At 43.2% G+C, this 20,339-nt stretch overlaps 1 protein-coding gene and 1 non-coding gene across 2 annotated transcripts; both read right to left on the bottom strand.

Annotated features, from left to right (window-relative positions):
• Positions 1-2,802: 2,802 nt before the first annotated feature.
• LOC104707116 (protein WAVE-DAMPENED 2) lies at positions 2,803-4,572 on the bottom strand. Its single transcript, XM_010423398.2, has 6 exons — positions 4,384-4,572; positions 3,892-4,061; positions 3,667-3,807; positions 3,489-3,560; positions 3,305-3,415; positions 2,803-3,214 (listed from the first exon to the last, which is right to left on the bottom strand). The coding sequence occupies exons 2-6, from the start codon at positions 4,051-4,053 to the stop codon at positions 3,089-3,091; spliced, it is 612 nt and encodes a 203-aa protein (XP_010421700.1). The 5' UTR covers positions 4,054-4,061; positions 4,384-4,572; the 3' UTR covers positions 2,803-3,088.
• An 11,364-nt stretch (positions 4,573-15,936) lies between these two features.
• Positions 15,937-16,043, bottom strand: LOC147939988 (small nucleolar RNA R71). The gene has a single exon (XR_015564886.1). It is a non-coding gene; the product is annotated as a small nucleolar RNA R71 (small nucleolar RNA).
• Between the last annotated feature and the right edge of the window lie 4,296 nt (positions 16,044-20,339).

The raw sequence follows: 20,339 nt of genomic DNA, 5'->3' as shown, positions 1-20,339 counted from the left end.
AGAAACAGAGGAGAACTGTGAAGTTTGAGTGGCTAAAACAAAAAGGCGGAGTTAAACACTCTTTGCCCACCAGAGGGTCTGAAGCTTGTGTCGACAAAAGGAGAAAGCAAAGATCTGAAAAACAATAAGAGGGTTTCTGTAACAACCCGCGCTGGCCGGACCAGCGGTACGTGTGCGGTACGGTTAGCGGTACGAACCTTGGTACGTACGCGGTAATAATAGTGGTACATAGGTAGTATGTATGGCGGTACACATAGCAACGAACGTGGTACAGTTGGACACTGGCCGTGAGTTCGATAAGTGAAAGGGAACTGATTGAGAATGGGGAGTTCGAGACTACCGAAGTAGTGAACAGATGTTTGAATTGAAGAAACGGAATCCCAAGTTTACAGTGATTGATGATGCAGACATGTAAGTTTCTGGATGAAATGGAAAATTTTGGTACTTAGTCTAAGTGACAGTGGGAGTGACAGTCTGAGAGATAGTACGAGTGATAGTAAAGTAGGATTGTCCGGAAATGGTCGCATCGGTGAATGATAGATCGGGACGATGCCAATGGGATAGGGTTAGACCGACATGACTATGGGCTGATGGATGGCCCGGGGACTCGAAAATCTTTGCGTAAGATTTAGGCCGACCGATGGAAAAGGGAACTCGATGGAAATGGAAACTGGCGGAAAAAGCAATTTAGTGGGATAAGGATAGTTGCGAAAAATAAAGGAATATTGGGGCGATAGCGCTTGTGACACCCCGGTTTCAGAGACTTGCGGAGAGGTTTAAAAGAATTGATTTGGCCACCTATGTTACCAAAGTGCGCTGATCTTTTCGGTCAAGGATCCTGAGAGAACTGCATAGTTAAGCATCGTTGAGCTGGAGTAATCTCAAGATGGGTGATCTTCCGGGAAGTGACTCTCGGAACTGTGCGAGTGATGACAAAACACAGGGAAAGATCATGTGGTGATTTGTAGGGACAGTAACAATATTTTAAAACCTCTCGGACGTAGCAAACCGGCCGTCGGATAAGGATGGGCTCACGGGCCTAGTGAGAAGACGTGAGCCCATTAAGAAAAGTGGGCCATGGAATGGGATTGAACATGGGGCCCACTAAGAGGTGGCGGTCGAGGCGTTACAAGTGGTATCAGAGTTGAACCAAGACGAGTGTGGAGTCGAGCGGACTCACATCGTCGGGAGTGACGGTCTTGGTGTGCAACGAGGACGTTGCGATATGTTAATGGGGTGAATTTTGACATCCTGGTTTCAGAGACTTGCAGAGAGGTTTAAAAGAATTGATTTGGCCACCTTTGGCACCAAAGTGAACTTATCTTTTTGGTCAAGGGTCCTGAGAGAACTCCACAGCTAAGCGTGCTTGAGCTGGAGTAGTCTCAGGATGAGTGACCTTCCGGCAAGTGACTATCGGAATTGTGCGAGTGAGGACACAACACAGGGAAAGATCATGCGGTGATTTGTAGGGACGGTAACAAGTCTTTAAAACCTCCCGGACGTCGCAAACCGGCTGTCGGATATGGATGGGCTCACGGGCGTAGTGACAGGACGTGAGGCCCATTAAAAAAGGTGGGCCCATGGACTGGGATTGGACATGGGGTCCACTAAGAGGTGGTGGTCGGGCCATTACAGGGCTTATTGTTTTGGCAAGTCCAAGGCGGTCTAGCCGATCCTATATATATGGTAGAACCCCTTGCTCTCTCGAGAGAGTAACGCATAAATCCTTAATCCGCCGCTAGAAAGAGAAAGAGAGAAAAGAGCGAGAGTTCCGCCGAGCCTTAAACCGAGAGATCCTAAGTCATACTCGAGGGAGGAATTGGTAAGTGATTCTCCAACCCTGGTTCGTCGATAGCATATGGTTCTAACATCGGATAGTAACGATGTTGATCTGTCCGTGTAGAGGCGGGGATCAAATTTGCGCATAGGAACCAAGAGTTTAACACCTTAGGTCAAAACCGAAGGTGAGTGCGTGACTATGGCCGAGTTCTATGGTTGATATCTTGACCGATCGGGTTAAAATTCTTGATTGCTTGCTTGTCTTGGTTAATGTTTTATTGCAATAAATCGATGGTTGGTCTAAGTGATTTGGACAACTATCCTATGGGTTATTTGACATGCATGACTTGATTGATTTAACATGTGTTTGGATTGAGATTATTGAGCTAAGCCTAGTGAGACGGGATGACGGCTCCACTAAGCAAAACTTGCTTTGCTTACGCCTCCTTTCGATGACCAGAAATTATATGGCTGACCAGCTCGCGTGACGAAGGCAAGGAAGGAAGAGGATAGTGGATTTGGGTAATTTGATTTATGGTCTAGTCTTTTAAACGAGATGTTGTCCTATTGCATGAATACGTTGTACAAGAACCCTTTTTAATTAATTTGGATGCATGTTTAAGATTTATTTAACCTGTTTTACTTAGTCGTTGTCGCATATTGTTAAAGGAATGAGTTATAAATTGATAGGCCCTAAATTGAATTATCGAACGTGTACGGTATGGTATTATCGAACATGTACGGTATGGTACAGAATTTTAGGGTCGGGGTCCTACAGTTTTCATAATAGGTTCCTCACGTTGAAATGGTTTACAGTTTATGGTTAACAGTTCGGTTTGGACGAACCAAACAGAGAACGGATCACTCAGAATTCAGACCCGAACCAAAAAATTTGGTTCGGTCCAGCTCTCTTCAAAGATTGTGTAGCTATCAAGCTATGGTATAAAATGCAGTGAGATCACAATTATACCATTTTCTATTTTACTATAGTACTATTTTAGCAACAAAGGAATTATAACTCCATACAAATCAACGACCAATATAATCGATGCAAACTTTATATCCAAGATTCCTCAACACTTAAAATATACAATTTCATATTTAAACGTTACGTAAATTTAAAACCGAAATCAAGTAGAGACAGACGTGAAAAACAAAACAAAACAATCAATAATCGTTCTGACGAGCACAACTGTGAAACAGAACAAATACCAGAATTAACCGTAAATAAAATTTGGTATAGTCCGGTCCAGTAAAATTAGGTTATAAAAACATCTTCCTCCATGGATTCTTCTTGAGGGCTTCAACCTTATTCTACCACGCTGTGGCTGTTCTGTGACTTTGAATTCTCTTCACCATTCGTGCTAATCGCATCGCTGCAACTCTTTCTCCGGGATAGATTGAGTTTCGGCGACTTAGGACGCGTCAATGGATACTACATTTAATTATCGTTGAACATAAGTTTGCTTGTCGCACAAGAAACATGTGAGATCATCTTAAATCCTAACATAGATGAGAGACTTACCTTCTTGAGCTCTGGTCTCGCGGGAGGTCCTTGATAATAGAAATCAGGAACGGGATTAGCCTTAAACTTGAGGTTTTTCCGAAGCTGTTTAATGGCTGCTTCTTGTTCTTCCTGCATATTTGTGTTTCCCATTTTAGATTTTCAGAAAACATTTTCTTGATTTAGTTACTAAAAAGATTCTTGCCTTTTGCCTTTGTTCAAGCTCGATCCTTTCAGCTTCAAGTGCTTGGTGTTTCTCTTCAAGCTTTTGGTAATACTAAAATCACAAAAAGACTTAAATCAGAACAAAACAGAATATAACTAACTTATTATATATTATCTGTCAGGTTATTAGTAAATGTAATAGACACAATTGAACCTACCTCTTTACGTTTCTCAGCGCGCTGTGCACTCCTAAATCGTGGAGCGGTTCCATGAGTTACTTTCGACTTTGCATTCTTTAACGAAGAAGCAACAGAACAATCATCTTCTTCATGATCCAAATGCTTCTTCTCCACATCATTCTGATATATAATCAAGAACAGAAAGAGTGAAAAAACCACTTACAAATCTCAATTCATTACCATCCCTTCTCTTTAATACAATACCTCTGTGATTACATTAGAAGATTTATGATTTTGAGAGAGAGAGTTCTCCTCAGTGCATTCCTTAACCTCATAATCTTCTTCCTCTGCAGCTATCTTGGGAGACACGTGAACCCTTTCATTAGATGCATCGGTGCTCACCGACTCAACAACTTCTCTTCTCATTTCAACTACTGCCAATATTCACCAAAAACAAGATTCCAAATATATTTTAAATTCCATTTTAATTAACTCCAAACGCTAAAGGTTTGAAATCTGTTGTTTTCCAATATTTATACCAAGATTAGGTTGCTGATTATCTGAATTTCGTCAGAATCAGAAAAGAAATGACCAGCAAAATTCACATAAACCCACAGAAATTGGATAATAGAACTTTTTCAAAAACAATTTGAGTAGAAAGGATTAAGAAATGAAATCACATTTTCCTCGAACAAGATACAAAAATAGGGAGAGAAAAAAAAATGGAAACAAAGAAATGTTATATAATTTTCTTACAGATCTTGTCTGATTGAAAAATAATTCTTGATAAGTCTACAGCTTCCGATCTGCCGTTCAGACAAGAACAAAAAGATTTTGTTTTTTATTCTTTATCTCTGTCTGTCTCTCTCAAGAAAATAAAGATTGGTTCTGTTTTTGTGCGGATACTGTTTTGGAAGTGTGTTTGGTTTGTTAGCTGTTGGATATATATTGGCTCTGTTTTTGTTTGTTTTTTTTAAGTATTGTTTCCCTTAACAGCTTTCGTCTATTTCTAGTAATTTTTAATTCTAAATATAAATTCTTGGGAATGAAATATACGAAAAGATGATTGTTCAGCCAAAAATAAAAAGTTGTTGATGAATTGAAACTTAATTTTTTATGAATTGAAACTTATAGTCACGTTTCTTTTTTGCTTTCTGAACTGAAAAATGATATTTAAAACAGTCAAAGATAATTGCATCTTTATCTTTTTTTTGTTAAAGAATTGCATCTTTATCTTAATTTATATGTGTCGACAAAGTTGAATTGAAAAATTGTCGCGTAATATAAAACATCCTCGGATAACACGTGAAATCTTCTTTTGCTTTTGTCGTGCTTTTGAGTTCGCGTCGTCAATGTTGACGACGTTAGCTAACGCCGATACAAGGGATAAAACACCCAACGACCCAATTCTTATGCTCTCGAATCTATCTTTGGGTCCTCTTGTCATTAGCTTTTAAAATTTCTACAACTTTTTAGGTAGTTTGTTTCGAAATCTTGATGAATGCTGACAGACAAAACACAGAGCTAGACTACAAAGTTTGAGATTTAAAGAGATGAGAACTTTAAATGGTCGACACAAAGAAAACGTTTTTTTTTTTTGAATCAATTTCGTTTTGGGAAAAAAATCCCAAAAAAATACTATCCTGTTTTAGTTTAGTAACTTTGTATCATAAATAAAGTTAGATAATCTAAAAAACAGAAAGTATATAAAAAAATGAAAAATATTTGGATTCTTTTTTAGGGATGAAGTTTCCTATTCACCACTTATTAGCTTAACGTAACCAATAAAAATAGAGTAATATACCATGTAATACTATATTAAAAATATATAAAAAAAAAATCAAAAAAATCAAAACAGATTAAAGAAATAACATTTGTATATTTTTAAATTAAACAAGGTTAAATATCAGTTTGAGTTTAGATTTTTCAGTCAAACGATATTATATATCGGTTTGATTTTATAAATAAGCATTAGAATTTAGATTTTACAATTAAACAAAATTAATATCGGTATAGATTCATAAAGGAGGATAAAGGTTTAGATTTTACAATTAAACAAAAGTATATGTCCGTTTGGGTTTATAAAGATTAGGATTTTGATTTTACAATTAAAACGAAATTATATATCGATTTGGATTTATAAAAAGTGGTTAGAGTTTAGATTTTACAACTAAACCAAAATTATATATCATATTTGACCAAAAAAAATTATCAAAGAGTAATTAGAGTTTTAAATTTTACAATTATATAAAATTTTATGTCGGTTTGGGTTTGTAAAAGAATGACTATATGTATATTCATTTTGTAAAATTAATTCAGACTTAAAAAACAAACTTGAAAGCTCCTAGACACTAATTGAAACGACCCGACCCGTTTTTTTTTGATAAATAATAAAAAGTAAATAATAATAATAATAAATAATCTACAACTAGTAGTCCCATACCCACTAGCCACCTATCTACAATCACAACCAGCAGCAGAATAACAAATACCATTAATCAATAAATATCCAATAATAAACCAATAATTATAACATAAATAATATCCAAATTCAACCAACATAAAACATAGAACCAACAACCTAGCAATGTTTATAATGACCCAACTCTAGCAACCTAGCAATGTCAGACAACAACCAATTGAGTCCCTAGAACATCCTCCCCTTCATTGCCTTGATTCCACGATCACACTTTGCCTTTACCTACACCACAAACACAAATTGCAATGCATGAGTATTTTATAATCACTCAGTAAGGCAATCCTCCCATCTAATGGGCTACACACACAAGCAATAAAGACATCTCTAACCATCAATCAACAATCAACAATCAACAATAACAAATCAGGGCCAAGCATCGACCGACACCAACATGCATCGACCGACACAAGTACGGGGTTGCGTCGACCGACACATGGTACGCATCGACCGATGCAAGGTACACTTGCATCGACCGACGCATACTCGACATAGCACGAAACCCCCAGGTTTCTCGCACCGTCCTTGCAGTTGCATCGACCGACGCACAAAGTGCATCGACCGATGCACATGCCGAGCATCGTTTCTCCCCGAAGCTTCTCGCCGGATCTTCGTTCCTACAACCACAATACTTGATCCTTAGCCACAAGAAAGCTTCCCAACTTCCCAAACAACATTCTAACAAGCCTAACAACACATAACAAGCGGATCAGAGAAATCTCCAGCTTAGATATGCCATGGTCATGCACTTACCTTTGCCAAGACGATTCTGAACCTTACACAAGCAAACAAACACTCCTAGGAAGCTCCCACAACGATCCCAGCTACAGATCTTTACAGGAACAGCCTCAAATCATTAAAATCCTTAAGAACACTCAAGAACCTTTTCTCTCTTTTCTTTTCTCTCAAAAACGGCCAAACTCGCCGAAAGAGACAAAACTCGCGTTTATGGGTTTTCCCTAAACCGGGATTTCGGTTCGCGGATCTTACAATTCTCCCCCACCAACCTAGATTCGTCCTCGAATCTCGAACAACCATCAGCCAAGGACTCCCGTGCAACCGTTTCCACGGCCCGCACTCTTCCGACCGATCTATGAAAGGTCACCTCTAGGTGATAGACTCACGCTCCAGGCATTATTTGCTCTCAACTTTTGGACTTTCCTTAACTCACAGGCCTAAACCTTGAGTTTCTATTGGCTCCTCATCAGGCCTAAGCCTGCATGCCATAATATTGGCTCCTCATCGGGCCTAAGCCCGCATGCCATAATATATAAGGAAGTCAAATATTCGTCTCTCGGGTTGCCACCCTACAGCGCGCCCCAGATCGTCATCCGAAGTCGATATACCAACCATACCCCAAGCCACAAAGTCTCAGAATATGGCAGTACTAGGAGAACCTAAGTCTCCCAAGAGTCGCGAGTCCTATCCCTATCCAGGCTTCTCTCCCGTGGCTCGCGTAAGACATCACAATGTCCTACCAACTACATATCCCCTCACTAGGATACCTAATGACCACACATGGATCATCTCACTGCCACTAGGGCCGCCACAAAGGCCAAACAAATGTCCTAAACAGGACCGCCACCAAGGCCAAACAAATGTCCTAAATAGGGACCGCCACCAAGGCTAAACAAATGTCCTAAATAGGACCGTCACAAAGACCATCTGTCCCGAAGGACCGTCACAAAGACCATCTGTCCCGAAGGACCGCCTAAACAGGCACTCTGGCTAAACAGCCCGCCACAAAGGCCACACATCCGGCTAAACAGCCCGCCACAAAAGGCCACACAATTGGCTAAACAGCCCGCTACAAAGGCCACACAATGTCTCAAAAGACCGCCACTAAGGCCATACAAGCCCCTCCAAGGCTCACAACCACTAAAGTGGACAAATTCTAACTCCCATAAAACTTTCCATTTTTAGCACTTTCCCTTTTTGGAACTTTCCACTTTTGGGAAACTTCTATTTAAGGAAACTTCCTTCCAAAAACCCCGCCTCACGTAAACTTTGTACCCCAAGCACCACCTCATCTTGTTACTTAGTCGCACAACCAACCACCCCAAGAGACCAAGTAAACAAGAGAGATGGGCTGGAATACTCTATTCCCGCCAGCCACAGATTACAGATGGAACCAGGCTAGACAAGCTCAAGTCGCGGCTTGCTTCTCGAACCACTCTTAAACCTTGCCTTCATCCTCGCCTCTGGCTCCCAAGTCTGCTCCTCAACACCATCACAGTCCCAAAGGACTCTCATCAAAAGAATCTTCTTCTTCCGAAGTTCCTTGATCCTCCTCTCGAGAACCCTCACTGGTCTCGCCTCCAAAGTCATGTTAGGCTGAAGATCCTCAGGAATCTTAGCTAACAACTGATCATCCTCACGGAGAAACTTTCGCAACATACACACGTGGAAAACGTTATGGAAAGCACGCATAACCTCAGGTAACTCCAGTCTATATGCCATTGGTCCAACCCGCTCTATCACTCTGAACGGACCCATATACCTCAGACTCAACTTAGTCTCAGTCAATGACCTGTTTGGACCCCGCAACATGGCCATTTTGAGGTACACTCTGTCTCCTTCTTGAAACTCAAGATCTCTCCTCCTCCTATCGACATAACTCCTCTGCCGATCCTGAGTTTCCTTCATGTTCAGCTTGAGAACCCGAATCTTCTCTGAGGTCTCCTGAACAAATACTGCCCCGTAAATGCTCCTCTCCCCCACCTGACTCCAGCATAACGGTGTACGACACGACCTCCCATACAAAACCTCATAAGGAGTCATCTTAATACTCGCCTGATAACTGTTGTTGTAAGCAAACTCTACCAAGCTCAAGTGATCTGCCCAATGGCCTCCCCAATCCAACACACACATCCTCAGCAAATCCTCCAGCATCTGGATCGTCCTCTCCGACAGTCCATATGTCTGGGAATGATAAGCTGTACTCATATGCACCTTAGTGCCCATCTTTGCCTGAAACGCTCTCCAGAACACCAAAGTGAACTTAGAATCCCTATCAGACACAATGCCTGCTGGCACCCCATGCAACCTGACTATCTCCTTCACATACTTCTTAGCCAAGACCGTTGCTCCATCAGTCTTCTTAATGGCCAGAAAATGTGCCGACTTAGTCAACCGGTCCACAATGACCCAAATAGCATCAAACGTCCTAGACACTGGAAAACCCACCACGAAATCCATAGTAATCATATCCCTTCTCATGTGCCAACCACACCCTTCTTAGAAGATCTGCTCTATCAACTGCTTCCAAACCCAATGGTTCCTGAGACACAACACATAACCTCAAAGCACTGATCTCTCCTACCAGAGACTCCATCTCCTGCTCCTGAGCCGAAGCTACTCTCTTCCGACTCAGAGCATATGAAACCGAGTTAGCCTTACCAGGGTGATAAACTATCTACAAATCATAATCTGCCACAAGCTCCATCCACCGCCTCTGCCTCAAATTCAGCTCAGGCTGAGTGAATAAATACTTCAGGCTCTTATGATCTGTAAACACCTGTACCTTTGCACCATAAAGATAAGATCTTCAAATCTTCAGGGCAAAAACTACAGCAGCCATCTCCAAATCATGAGTAGGATAGTTGCCTCATGCTTCCGCAACTGTCGCGAAGCATAGGCAATCATCTTCCCATGCTGCATCAATACACACCCCAAACCAACTCTAGTTGCATCTGTATTTACCACATAGGGTTCTCCCTGCTCGGGCAAAGCCAACACCGGTGAAGTAGTCAACATCTCCTTAAGGCTTGCAAAGCCCTCCTCACACTCCTGTGACCACACAAAAAGAACGTTCTTCCCTGTCAACTTAGTCAACGGACGTGCTCTGCTCGCAAATCCCTGCACAAAACTCTTGTAGTAACCTGCCAGACCAAGGAAAAGGATCAGACCGAGATGGTGGTAATCCCTGCAATGACTAAAACACATCCCCAAATTCCTCAACAACCGGAATACCGCTAACCGTAGACTTCTCCACTGACTATGGCATTGATATAGTAACCAAATAAGCCTCACGACCCTTCTCGATCATCTTCCCAGCCTGAATGGCCAAGATCACGAGACTCCCCGAAGTCGGTCTAATACCCTGAAAAACCAACTTCCCTCCTGGACGCTCAAACTCCATTCTACCCCGATGACAATCCAAATGCACCATATGCCGATGCAACCAATCCATCCCGAGAATAACATCACTGGACTGATAAGAAAATCCGCTGGCCACGAATCCCCTGCGATCTGAATATCAATTCCTCTTGCTTGTCCAATAACCCTCAGGAACTTGCCTCCGGCAACTCTGATAACTCTTGAACGCTCCCCGGGATCCCCTCTGATTCCCGCGCTCTCTGCACACTCTGGAGTAATGAAGCTATGAGAATCTCCATAATCAAACATAACGTGGGACTTAAACCTGTCCACAACAAGGTCCCTACACAAACCTCATGTGTTGAGAACCTAACAGTTTATCACAGGCAAACATAAAATTTGAACCTACTAAGAATTCACAAAGACAGAGTATCAGAAATTATACATGTGATCGCCCCAACACTTGTTCCACCAGTCTCTGCAGTCATGTAAACCCGTGACGCCTGCTCAATCCGTGCAACCTACTGCCCTCCCGACTGCGCCTACTGCAACGCTGCCACTGCCACCGGCTGCAACTTGGGACACAAGGTCCTGATGTGCCTTGGCTCCCTGCAATGATAGCAAACACGAACCGCTGCCGTTAAAGCACTCCTCTTGGGACAGCTAGCAATCTGGTGATCATTGCTCCCACAACCGAAGCAACTCGCACCACTCGGCCTCTGCATAGCCTCCCACCTCCTCTTGGTTCCCTACGCAAGCTTGCCGCCCTTGCTAGAACCCCCATGATGCTGAGCCTTACTAGGCTGAACTGCTGGACTAACCGCCATTGACTGTGCCCGGATATCCTCCTCGATCTATGCCGGAGTCTCAACTAGCTTTGCACGCGTAGCGTATCTCCGTCCTCTACAATGGACCCTCACGTCATCACGAAGAGCCCTCATTAACCTCCTGATCTGGGCCTCCTTAGACTCCATAGTCCGACCCCCATAACATAGAAGCCGACTAAACTCCAAAACCAGCTCTCGCACTGACCGTGTCCCCTGACATAACTGAAGGAACTGCACCTCTATCTCGTCCAATGCCTCCCTCGGAAAATACATGCGGTTGAACTCCCCTACGAAGTCAGCCCAAGTCATCTCCCGCTGCACTCTCCTAGCAGCCACTGATCTCCACCACACTTGAGCATCACCAATCTAATGGTGGACCCCAAGTCCACCCAAAACTCCTCAGGACATCTCAGAGTATGGAAGTTACGTTCCACACTCGTCCTCCACACATCTGCAGCAGTAGGATCTGTACCACCTGAAAACCGCGTAGTATCGATGCCACGCATCTCCTTGAGCATAGCCAAATAACAACTATGCCCGCCAACATCCGCAGCCACTGGATGCCGCTCCTCCGCCACCACTGGTGGCACTACCTGAGCCTGAGCCGGTGCCACCGCCGGCAACCGCTCTATCAACTGTGCTAACAAGCCCGCAAGATCAACACCAGAGACTCCAACCGCTGGGATTCCCAATCCCGGAACCCTAGCATCACCAATCACTGGAGCATCAACACCGCCCCCTCCGGCCACACTCAAAGAATCCCCCTGGACACCCTGCGACTCGCCAACACCCTCAGCTGTCACACTCAGGTCCGCAGTCTCACTAACCGCTGGGACTTTGCCCCTACCACGACCACGTCCGCGTCCTCGACCATGTCCGGCTCCACGACCACGACCACGACCACGACCAGCAACAGCACCCTCTCTAACCATCTGGACTACCATGAACAGAAGGCTAAGCACGCAATTATACAAACACAAAAATATATATACTCACCGTGGAATCATACAGTAGGCTCGAAGAGGATGTTCTAGGACTCCATGCCACACACAATTGACTAACTCACATAATCAATCAAGAGATGCAATCTCAAACATCTACAGCACAAAGCCTAGTGAACCCAAACCTTGAACCGTAAGGGCTCTGATACCAAACTGAAACGACCCGACCCGTTTTTTTTAATAAATAATAAAAAGTATATAATAATAATAATAAATAATCTACAACTAGTGGTCCCATACCCACTAGCCACCTATCCACAATCACAACCAACAACAGAATAACCAATACCATTAGCCAATAAATATCCAATAATAAACCAATAATTATAAACATGAATAATATCCAAATTCAACCAACATAAAACATAGAACCAGCAACCTAGCAATGTTTCTAACGACCCAACTCTAGCAACTAGCAATGCCAGACAACAACCAATCGAGTCCCTAGAACATCCTCCACTTCATTGCCTTGATTCCACGATCACACTTTGCCTTTACGTGCACCACAAACACAAATTGCAATGCATGAGTATTTATAAACACTCAGTAAGGCAATCCTCCCATCTACTGGGCTATACACACAAGCAATAGAGACATCTCTAACCATCAATCAACAATCAACAATCAACAATAATAAACCAGGGCCAAGCATCGACCTACACCAGTATGGGGTTGCTTCGACCGACGCATGGTATGCATCGACCAGTATGGGGTTGCTTCCATTGCATCGACCGACGCATGCTCGACATAGCATGAAAACCCTAGGTTTATCGCGCCGTCCTCGCAGTTGCATCGACTGATGCACATGTCGAGCATTGTTTCTCCCCGAAGCTTCTCGCGGGATCTTCGTTCCTACAACCACAAAACTCGATCCCAAGCCACAAGAAAGCTTCCCAACTTCCCAAACAACATTCTAACAAGCCTAACAACACATAACAAGCAGATCAGATAAAATCTCCAGCTTAGATAAGCCATGGTCATGCACTTACCTTTGCCAAGACGATTCTGATCCTTACACAAGCAAACAAACACTCCCAGGAAGCTCCCACAACGATCACCGCTACAGATCTCTACAGGAACAGTCTCAAATCACCCAAAATCCTCAAGAACACTCAAGAACCTTTTCTCTCTTTTCTTTTCTCTCAAAAATGGCCAAACTCGCCGAATGAGACAAAACTCGCGTTTAAGGGTTTTCCCTAAACCCAAAACGCAGCGTTTGTCTTAAACTCGTCCGCACTAACCGGCTATGCATCAACCAATGCAATCCCTAAACGAGGATTTCGGTTTGCGGATGTTACACTAATATCGAAGGTTCTCTTCCATCTATGATTTCCTGCGCCGGTGGAGCTATGGTTCACCGACATCGGGATATTTCCTTTATACTTTTGTTTTTCCATTACTCTAGTTCTTTTGCTTTTTCTCTTTTATCGTTTATTTTGTTTCCCCTTTTGAAACTCTATCAAACTTTACATAACCCAAGGATTTTGTTGAGATCTACAACAATCAACAATAAAAGATGGTGTCCGACGATCTCCATTCTTCATGTCCAACTTGCATCACCTTTGTCAAAATCATCTATGGTGGAACCAATAAGCTTTAGATCTGAGGTTTTGTTCATCATCGGGTTCTTCTCCTATGTCTTTTTCGGGTTACACTGCCAAACACCGACCCTACCTCCATTGGAGATGTTTGCTTCACCTCTAAATCTTCCTCCAGCCTCGTACATCGGCTGCTGCTTCCCAAGCAACTTTTTGCTAGCCAAAAGAAACCTAGTTTTCCAACTGGTGGGCGTATTCTCTTGCGGCCCGTTAAGCTTCCAGAAGCCCAATCCAAAAAAAAGTTTTCTAAACTATTTTATTCTAAAGCCCATGTCTGTATTTACTTCTCCCTTGTCCATCCTTAGCCAATGTAGGTATCGTTAATTGTTCTTTGTTCGAAGACTACAAATGGAACAAAATGCTCCTTTGTTGCTATGGTTGTACAAGTTTTATCCAAGAACCCTGCCATTAGATTCACCTAGGATATCTGAACATGAGAGTTTAAACTTTACGAAAAAAGGCTTTATGTCCCCATCTCTCCATTATCTTAGAACCTTGCCTTTAGAATCATAAAGGATTACTCCTCATGTTTTAAGAAGGATGAAGAGGAACGACATTATGACCCCCTCTTCAAGGAGAGGTGGTTACCGAAGCTTCTTCAGGCCTTTTTCTCCTTACCTCCTGATTACCGAAATCACATATATGCAAATTTGTTATTCAGGTAAGACCTTCATACACCTAAAAGCTTGAAACCCAGGTCTGGTTTATTTTTTTCTGCTGCCGTCGAGGACTTCATGCGAGAGAGAACCCACCTATTATGTCACGGTCCCACACTTATCCATTCCAAATCCTGGTTATAATAGCTTTACCTATGATCTTGAGCTTGTCCAATGTATCATATCTGATAACTCTCTAATTTACATGTTTTAGACACCCTTTTTCATCCATGTTTTGCATTAGAAATACCTCAACCTTAGCATTTTTAGGTCCTTAACCTTAGGAATTTGTATTTAGGCTATTTAGGGTGTTGCATTGTTGCATTTGTGCATTTTGAATGAAAACAGGTGCTTTGGAGCCCAAAATCGAGAAGAATGAGGTAAAACCCGAACATGTACCTGATGAAGTGATCGTGCGAGAACAACAGTCCCAACCTTAACCCGACCAAAGAGGATCTAAGAGCAGGAAGAATAACCCGAAGACATACCCGAGCATCCACACTACTCGAACCTCGTGCAGAACCTTGTGTAGACCTTTGGGCAAAGCTGGGAAGCTAGGTTAAAGGGGTTTCCATATATAAACCCCCCTCCTTATTTTCTCCCCACCAAGCTGCAAACACTCACGAACCAGAGAGCGAAAGCTTCTGAGAGAGAGAGAGAGAGAGAGAGAGAGAGAGATATTTACACATTTTCTTACTATGTTAGGATTCAATTTTTACTTTTTTTGCTACTCTTTCAGTTTCGATTCTGTATTCTATTACTTTTATCTTCTTTTTAATTCAATGCAACTTTCATTTGTTTGTGTTTTTATGCTATTTACCATGATATCTGAGTAGTGAATCAAAGTTTCTAAGGATGGGAGAGGCGAGTATGTGTTCTTGATCGATTAGGACATCTTTGCTTGATTGTTTTTTCTATAAAAATTCATTTCTAGATTGATATACTTAATGCTATTTTCAGACTGAGAGGTTGAGATTAGATTTAGGGTGTTTTGCCATCGAGAGATGTTGTTGAAATGCTTGAACCAACCAATGCTAGAGATTTACTCACTTAGCCTAAGAGATTAGATGTGTAAGGAGTTTATTGACAATAATGGATCGGATTTTAATGTCTGCATAGTCATGTTCCTCCAACGAGAGTTGGGTAAGGACGATCCAAGGGTAGCCAACAATTGAGTCCTTTCATCGACAAACCAAGGTTACTCCAACAGCAACAAGTACCACAACCGCAACCAACAACAATTAAGGAGGTCATGAATAATCCGAATGGTCCACAAGCTCCTCAAGAGAGGACCATCATAGGAGCAGGAGATGTTCCATCTACTCATACTCAAAGGCATGGCATTCTGCCACCTGCTGTTCAATAAAACAATTTTGAGATCAAGAGTAGTCTCATCCAAATGATTCAGAGCAACAAGTTTCATGGCCTGCCAATGGAGGACCCATTGGATCATTTCGATGCGTTTGATAGACTTTGTAGCCTCACAAAAATCAAAGGAGTTACTGAAGATGGCTTCAAGCTCTGGATTTTCCCATTTTCTTTGGGTGATAAAGCACACGTTTGGGAGAAATCACTTCCCAAGCACTCTATTACCACTAGGAAGCACGCAAAAAGGCATTCATCGCCAAATTCTTTTCCAACTCCAGAACTGCAAGGCTGCGGAATGACATCTCCAGCATTGTTTTGAAAAGCAACTAGACCTTCAGTGAAGCCTGGGAACATTTCAAGGGATACACCAACCGATGTCTGCATCACGGATTCGACAATGCCTCATTGCTAAGTACACTTTACCGCGGCGTAGTCCCAAAGATAATGATGTTCCTGGACACCGCCAGCAATGGAAATTTTCTCAACAAGGATATTGATTAAGGTTGGGACCTGGTGGAGAATTTAGCCCAATCTGATGGGCACTACAATGATGATTATGATCGCACCATACGATTATCTGGAGAGGATGATGCAAAATATACGCGAGACATGAAAGCCCTCTACGACAAATTGGACAAACTCCTCAACCAGCAACATCATGTCCATTCAATCTCAGAGGAAGACCAATTTCAGCATCAAGATGGGAAGAATGCTCAACTCGAGGATGTGCACTACATCAACAATCAAGGAGGCTACAATAAAAGATACAACAACTACAAACCAAACCCAAATCTCTCCTACCGTAACCCCAATGTTGCTAATCCTCAGGATCAAATCTACCCATCCGCAGTCCAAGGAAACCAGGGCCAGCCAAAGCCTTTTGTCCAGTAAAATCAAGGCTATGCTCCTAAGCAGCAGTACTCCAACAATTACCACCAACCAATTGCACCACCTAGATTCCCACCACAACAAGGATCACAGAACCAACCTCAAGAGGCCGACCTACGCGGCTTGATTCAGCAGATCATCCAGGGCCAGACATCGACAGCGATGGACAACGCCAAACGGTTTGCAGAGATGAGCAACAAGATATACTTTGGGTACAATGACCTCAGTGCTAAGTATGATTCTCTCAATACTAAGTTGAGATACGTAGAAGGCAAAAGCATCGCACAACCTCCTCAAAAGCTAGGCCAGCTTCCCTGTAAAGCTGTTCAGAACCCTAAGGATTATGCTACTGCCCAGGCAATCTTTCTTGAAGATGTCGATGATTACCTCACTGAGGACAGTGATGTTAGAGATGGGGAGGATATGGTTCACAATGGGATCTATGAGCACCAATATTACTTATCCGAGTATCAACCTGATCCTTCACTCGACCTGACTGATCAAGTTGGCGATCGAATAGTGGCTCAAGAATCGCTAACTGATGCACCACTCGAGGCTAAACCTAAGGCTTTACCCGAAGATGGTGATTGGATGAGCCATCGGTCAGACATCCAGATGACTGATCGATCTCAACTTCTTGCAGCTGAGTAAGGGGAATTGGAAGAAAGATTCAGAGCAGCTCTTGACGTCCAATTAGAGGCGTTTGCAGAGCCGATGTCTAATCGGAAAGCCCCCTCCTAAGTTATTGCCACCACACGCTCTTAGAGAGGAAATCATCAAAGAGACAGCTCAGCGGGAGATAGAAGTAAAGGAAGCGGTTAAAGAAATTTGGAATGCGATCCTGAGGAGTGGAGTGTGTTTATCTCCTGAACTTAGGTTCAATGAGAAACTGGAGGACCCCGGTTCTTTCATTTTGTCGTGTTCAATAGGCCTCCGGAGCTTCACCAATTGTCTGTGCGATTTGGGAGCTTCAGTCAGTATCATGCCACTTTTAGTTGCCAATAAGATGGGTTTTAGCAATTTTAAACCAAGCAGCCTATAGTTGGTCCTAGCTGATAGGACTATTAGGCATCCGCATGGTATCCTGGAAACTTGCCTCTCAGGATCGGAAGAGTGGAGATTCCTACCGATTTCATGATCCTTGACATGGATAAGGAACCAGAAGATCCACCGATCCTCGGTAGACCATTCTTGGCAACAGTAGGTGCGGTGATAGATGTGAAAAAAGGACAGATCAACATTGAGCATGGAGAGAACATCAAACCGAAATTTGACATCAAGAATGGAATAAAAAGGCCAACCATCGATGGTCAGGTTTTCTCCATCCAAACGATGCCAAGGTTAATCAAGCGTTACCAAGAAGTTCATACTGCCCTTGTTGTAGAACCAGGAAAAGAACCGGAAAATCCGTTGAATAAGTCTGCTACAATGGAGAGGATTCCAAAACCTCTCTCTCCCAAAAACAATGCTTGAAGAGCATGAAAAGTCAAGCTTAGTGACTTAAAACAAGCTCACTTGGGAGAAAGTCCCAAATGTATCTTTTAATCTCTTCTCATTTTATTCCATTTTATTTGTTTTGTTTTGTTTCATTTGGATTTTACAATAGTTATATGTTTCTTCAAGTTCTCTATAAATAAATAAAAAATAAATAGATAATTAAAAAATTCAAAAAAATTAAAAAAAAAAAAAGAAAAACAGAAATTTTGGGGAACCTGAGGCTGTACCCGAATATGTACCCGACGCGCCTAATCGTGTTCATACTCGGGTGGCGAGTGGAGTCCAAATTCCTCAAAACCCTAACTTACTCTCGGTGAAATCCTAGTGGCTGCCTCTTCAATTTAAGGGGTCAAAACCTCTTTTCCCTGAACACCAAACCGATAAGTCCTCAAAACTCTTTAGCTTCCATCTTTCTATTTTTTTCTCTCAAAGTCGAGTGTTCTAAGATTTTCGGGAACTAACCCTATTGATCTCGGTTTAGTCTATGTTCTTCTTTTCAAGGATTCACCTATGGCTGCAACGATCTAAACATATCAAAAGAAGGGAACCAGATCAACCTCCATTGCCGCCAGAACCGCGGGAGAAGGCATCCATGCTCGCGATTCCTGGGGTGGAGGAGAAGTTCCGCATCCCAACCGACGAGTGGACGTTTCCAAGGAGATGATTTACCCGATCCGCCACCCGAGGAGATGCTCGAGCACCCGATCATGTTGACACCCGTGTTCGTTCACCAAGCTCGGTGGTGAGTGCCGTCTGCAGATCTCCATGACGTAGGGAGCTGTCTACGTCAGAGAGAACAGTCACCGACCCAATGGAGGTCGACTTTGACAACGAAGGAGGACGATGGGAGAAAAGCCAAACCGTCCATTCAAGGAGCAGAGCTGCGGTTGCGAGGAGGAAGAGACCAGCTTCAGAGAAACTGAGAAGGTGGCTAAGAAAGCAGAGGACGAGGAGGAGGAGAACACCGATTGTGAGAGCCCTGACAATGAAGAGGAGCAGCGAGAACGCACTCGGATGGCGTTTAGGAGGCTGAATCAGAGAGAAGTAGAGACTTTGGCTAAGCTATTTAAGGGTCTCTACAAGATGAGCTTTGTTGGAACCCGTCACCCCCATCGCGAGACAATGAAACAGTTGGGGATCGCGAGAGATGTCGAGTTCCTTTTCGACATGTGCCACAAGAGCTAGATGATGCGGGCCAACCTAGAATCATACAAGGAGGAGACGATTCACTTCCTTTCCACGCTGCGGTTACATTACTTCGAAGACTACCCGAAGCTGCTACCCGATGGGGGGATCGGGCTCATTACCTTCTCCATGCGCAACAAGGAATATCGGCTTACTTATAAGGAGATGGAGGAGCTGTATGGTTTCAAGGCTGGTCATGGGGAAACTATGGAAGTAGACAAGAAGGAGTTGAGGTCCTTATCGTTGACTATAGGGGACAAGCACCCTTACAAATCCACAAGCTTCAAATTTGCTCAAATTAGGAGCCCTGTCCTAATGTATTTTCACAAGTCCTTAACATTCACTCTATTCGCTAGGAAGGAAACGGGGAATGTGAATGATTATGAGCTCCAACTGTTAGATATAGCCTTGTGTGGAATCCTGGGTAATGCTAGGGATGGTAGACAACTAGTAGGGGATATAACACTAGCATGGTCTTTTTCTTGCTCGATCAGTTCCTGTATTTGAAGTCATGGGCCATGAAAACCGAAAGGCGAGAAGGATCTGGAGAAATCTCCATAGGAGGATTGGTTACGCCAATATTAGTGGCTTGCGACACGCCTCCAAAAAGAGTGGTACACGAGCCGAGATGGCTGGATGTTGAATATCTCACATTGGCGAGATTCCTGGCTTATGAGAAGCCAAATGAAAGGTTGCTCTTCAAGTTTGTTCATCCAGCAGTCGGAGTTACTAATATGATATTGCCCAACGTTGTGATCACAAAAATCCGGCTAGGGGCAAACATAGACTTCATTCCTTCATTAGAGAAGTTGTACAACCCTGAGGTGGAATCTGAAGCTGAGGAAAGAGAGCCAAGAAGGCAAGGACAGGGAGAAGATTCGGAGGACTACGATTTTGAGGAGTACGTTCGCTCCCATAAGCAGCCAGTAGGAGTGAGAGAAGCACACAAGAGGATCGGGTGGTTGAAGAGGATGAACAAGTTCTTAGCATGGAAAGTGAAGGATCTTACCGGCACGGTCAAGGTAATGGAAGTTCCGATCGGGGAGCTACAAGACAGGGAAAGTTGTGCCTCATCTCCCACTCCAGCTTACACGACCACGTGGATGGGGAGGAACGGA

The sequence above is a fragment of the Camelina sativa genome, chromosome 8 (assembly GCF_030686135.1).
Source record: "Camelina sativa cultivar CO46 ecotype springtype chromosome 8, ASM3068613v1".
Lineage (NCBI taxonomy): Eukaryota > Viridiplantae > Streptophyta > Magnoliopsida > Brassicales > Brassicaceae > Camelina > Camelina sativa.
This window is presented reverse-complemented; position numbering and strand designations above follow the sequence as displayed.

What these genes read in the sequence shown, in the direction of transcription:
- LOC104707116 (XM_010423398.2), bottom strand. Translation starts at nt 4,053, where the DNA reads ATGAGAAGAGAAGTTGTTGAGTCGGTGAGCACCGATGCATCTAATGAA. An exon ending in CTTCTAATGTAATCACAGAG is followed by an intron (nt 3,808 to 3,891) that starts GTATTGTATTAA and finishes ATTATATATCAG; the next exon opens with AATGATGTGGAGAAGAAGCA. An exon ending in GCGCTGAGAAACGTAAAGAG is followed by an intron (nt 3,561 to 3,666) that starts GTAGGTTCAATT and finishes TTGTGATTTTAG; the next exon opens with TATTACCAAAAGCTTGAAGA.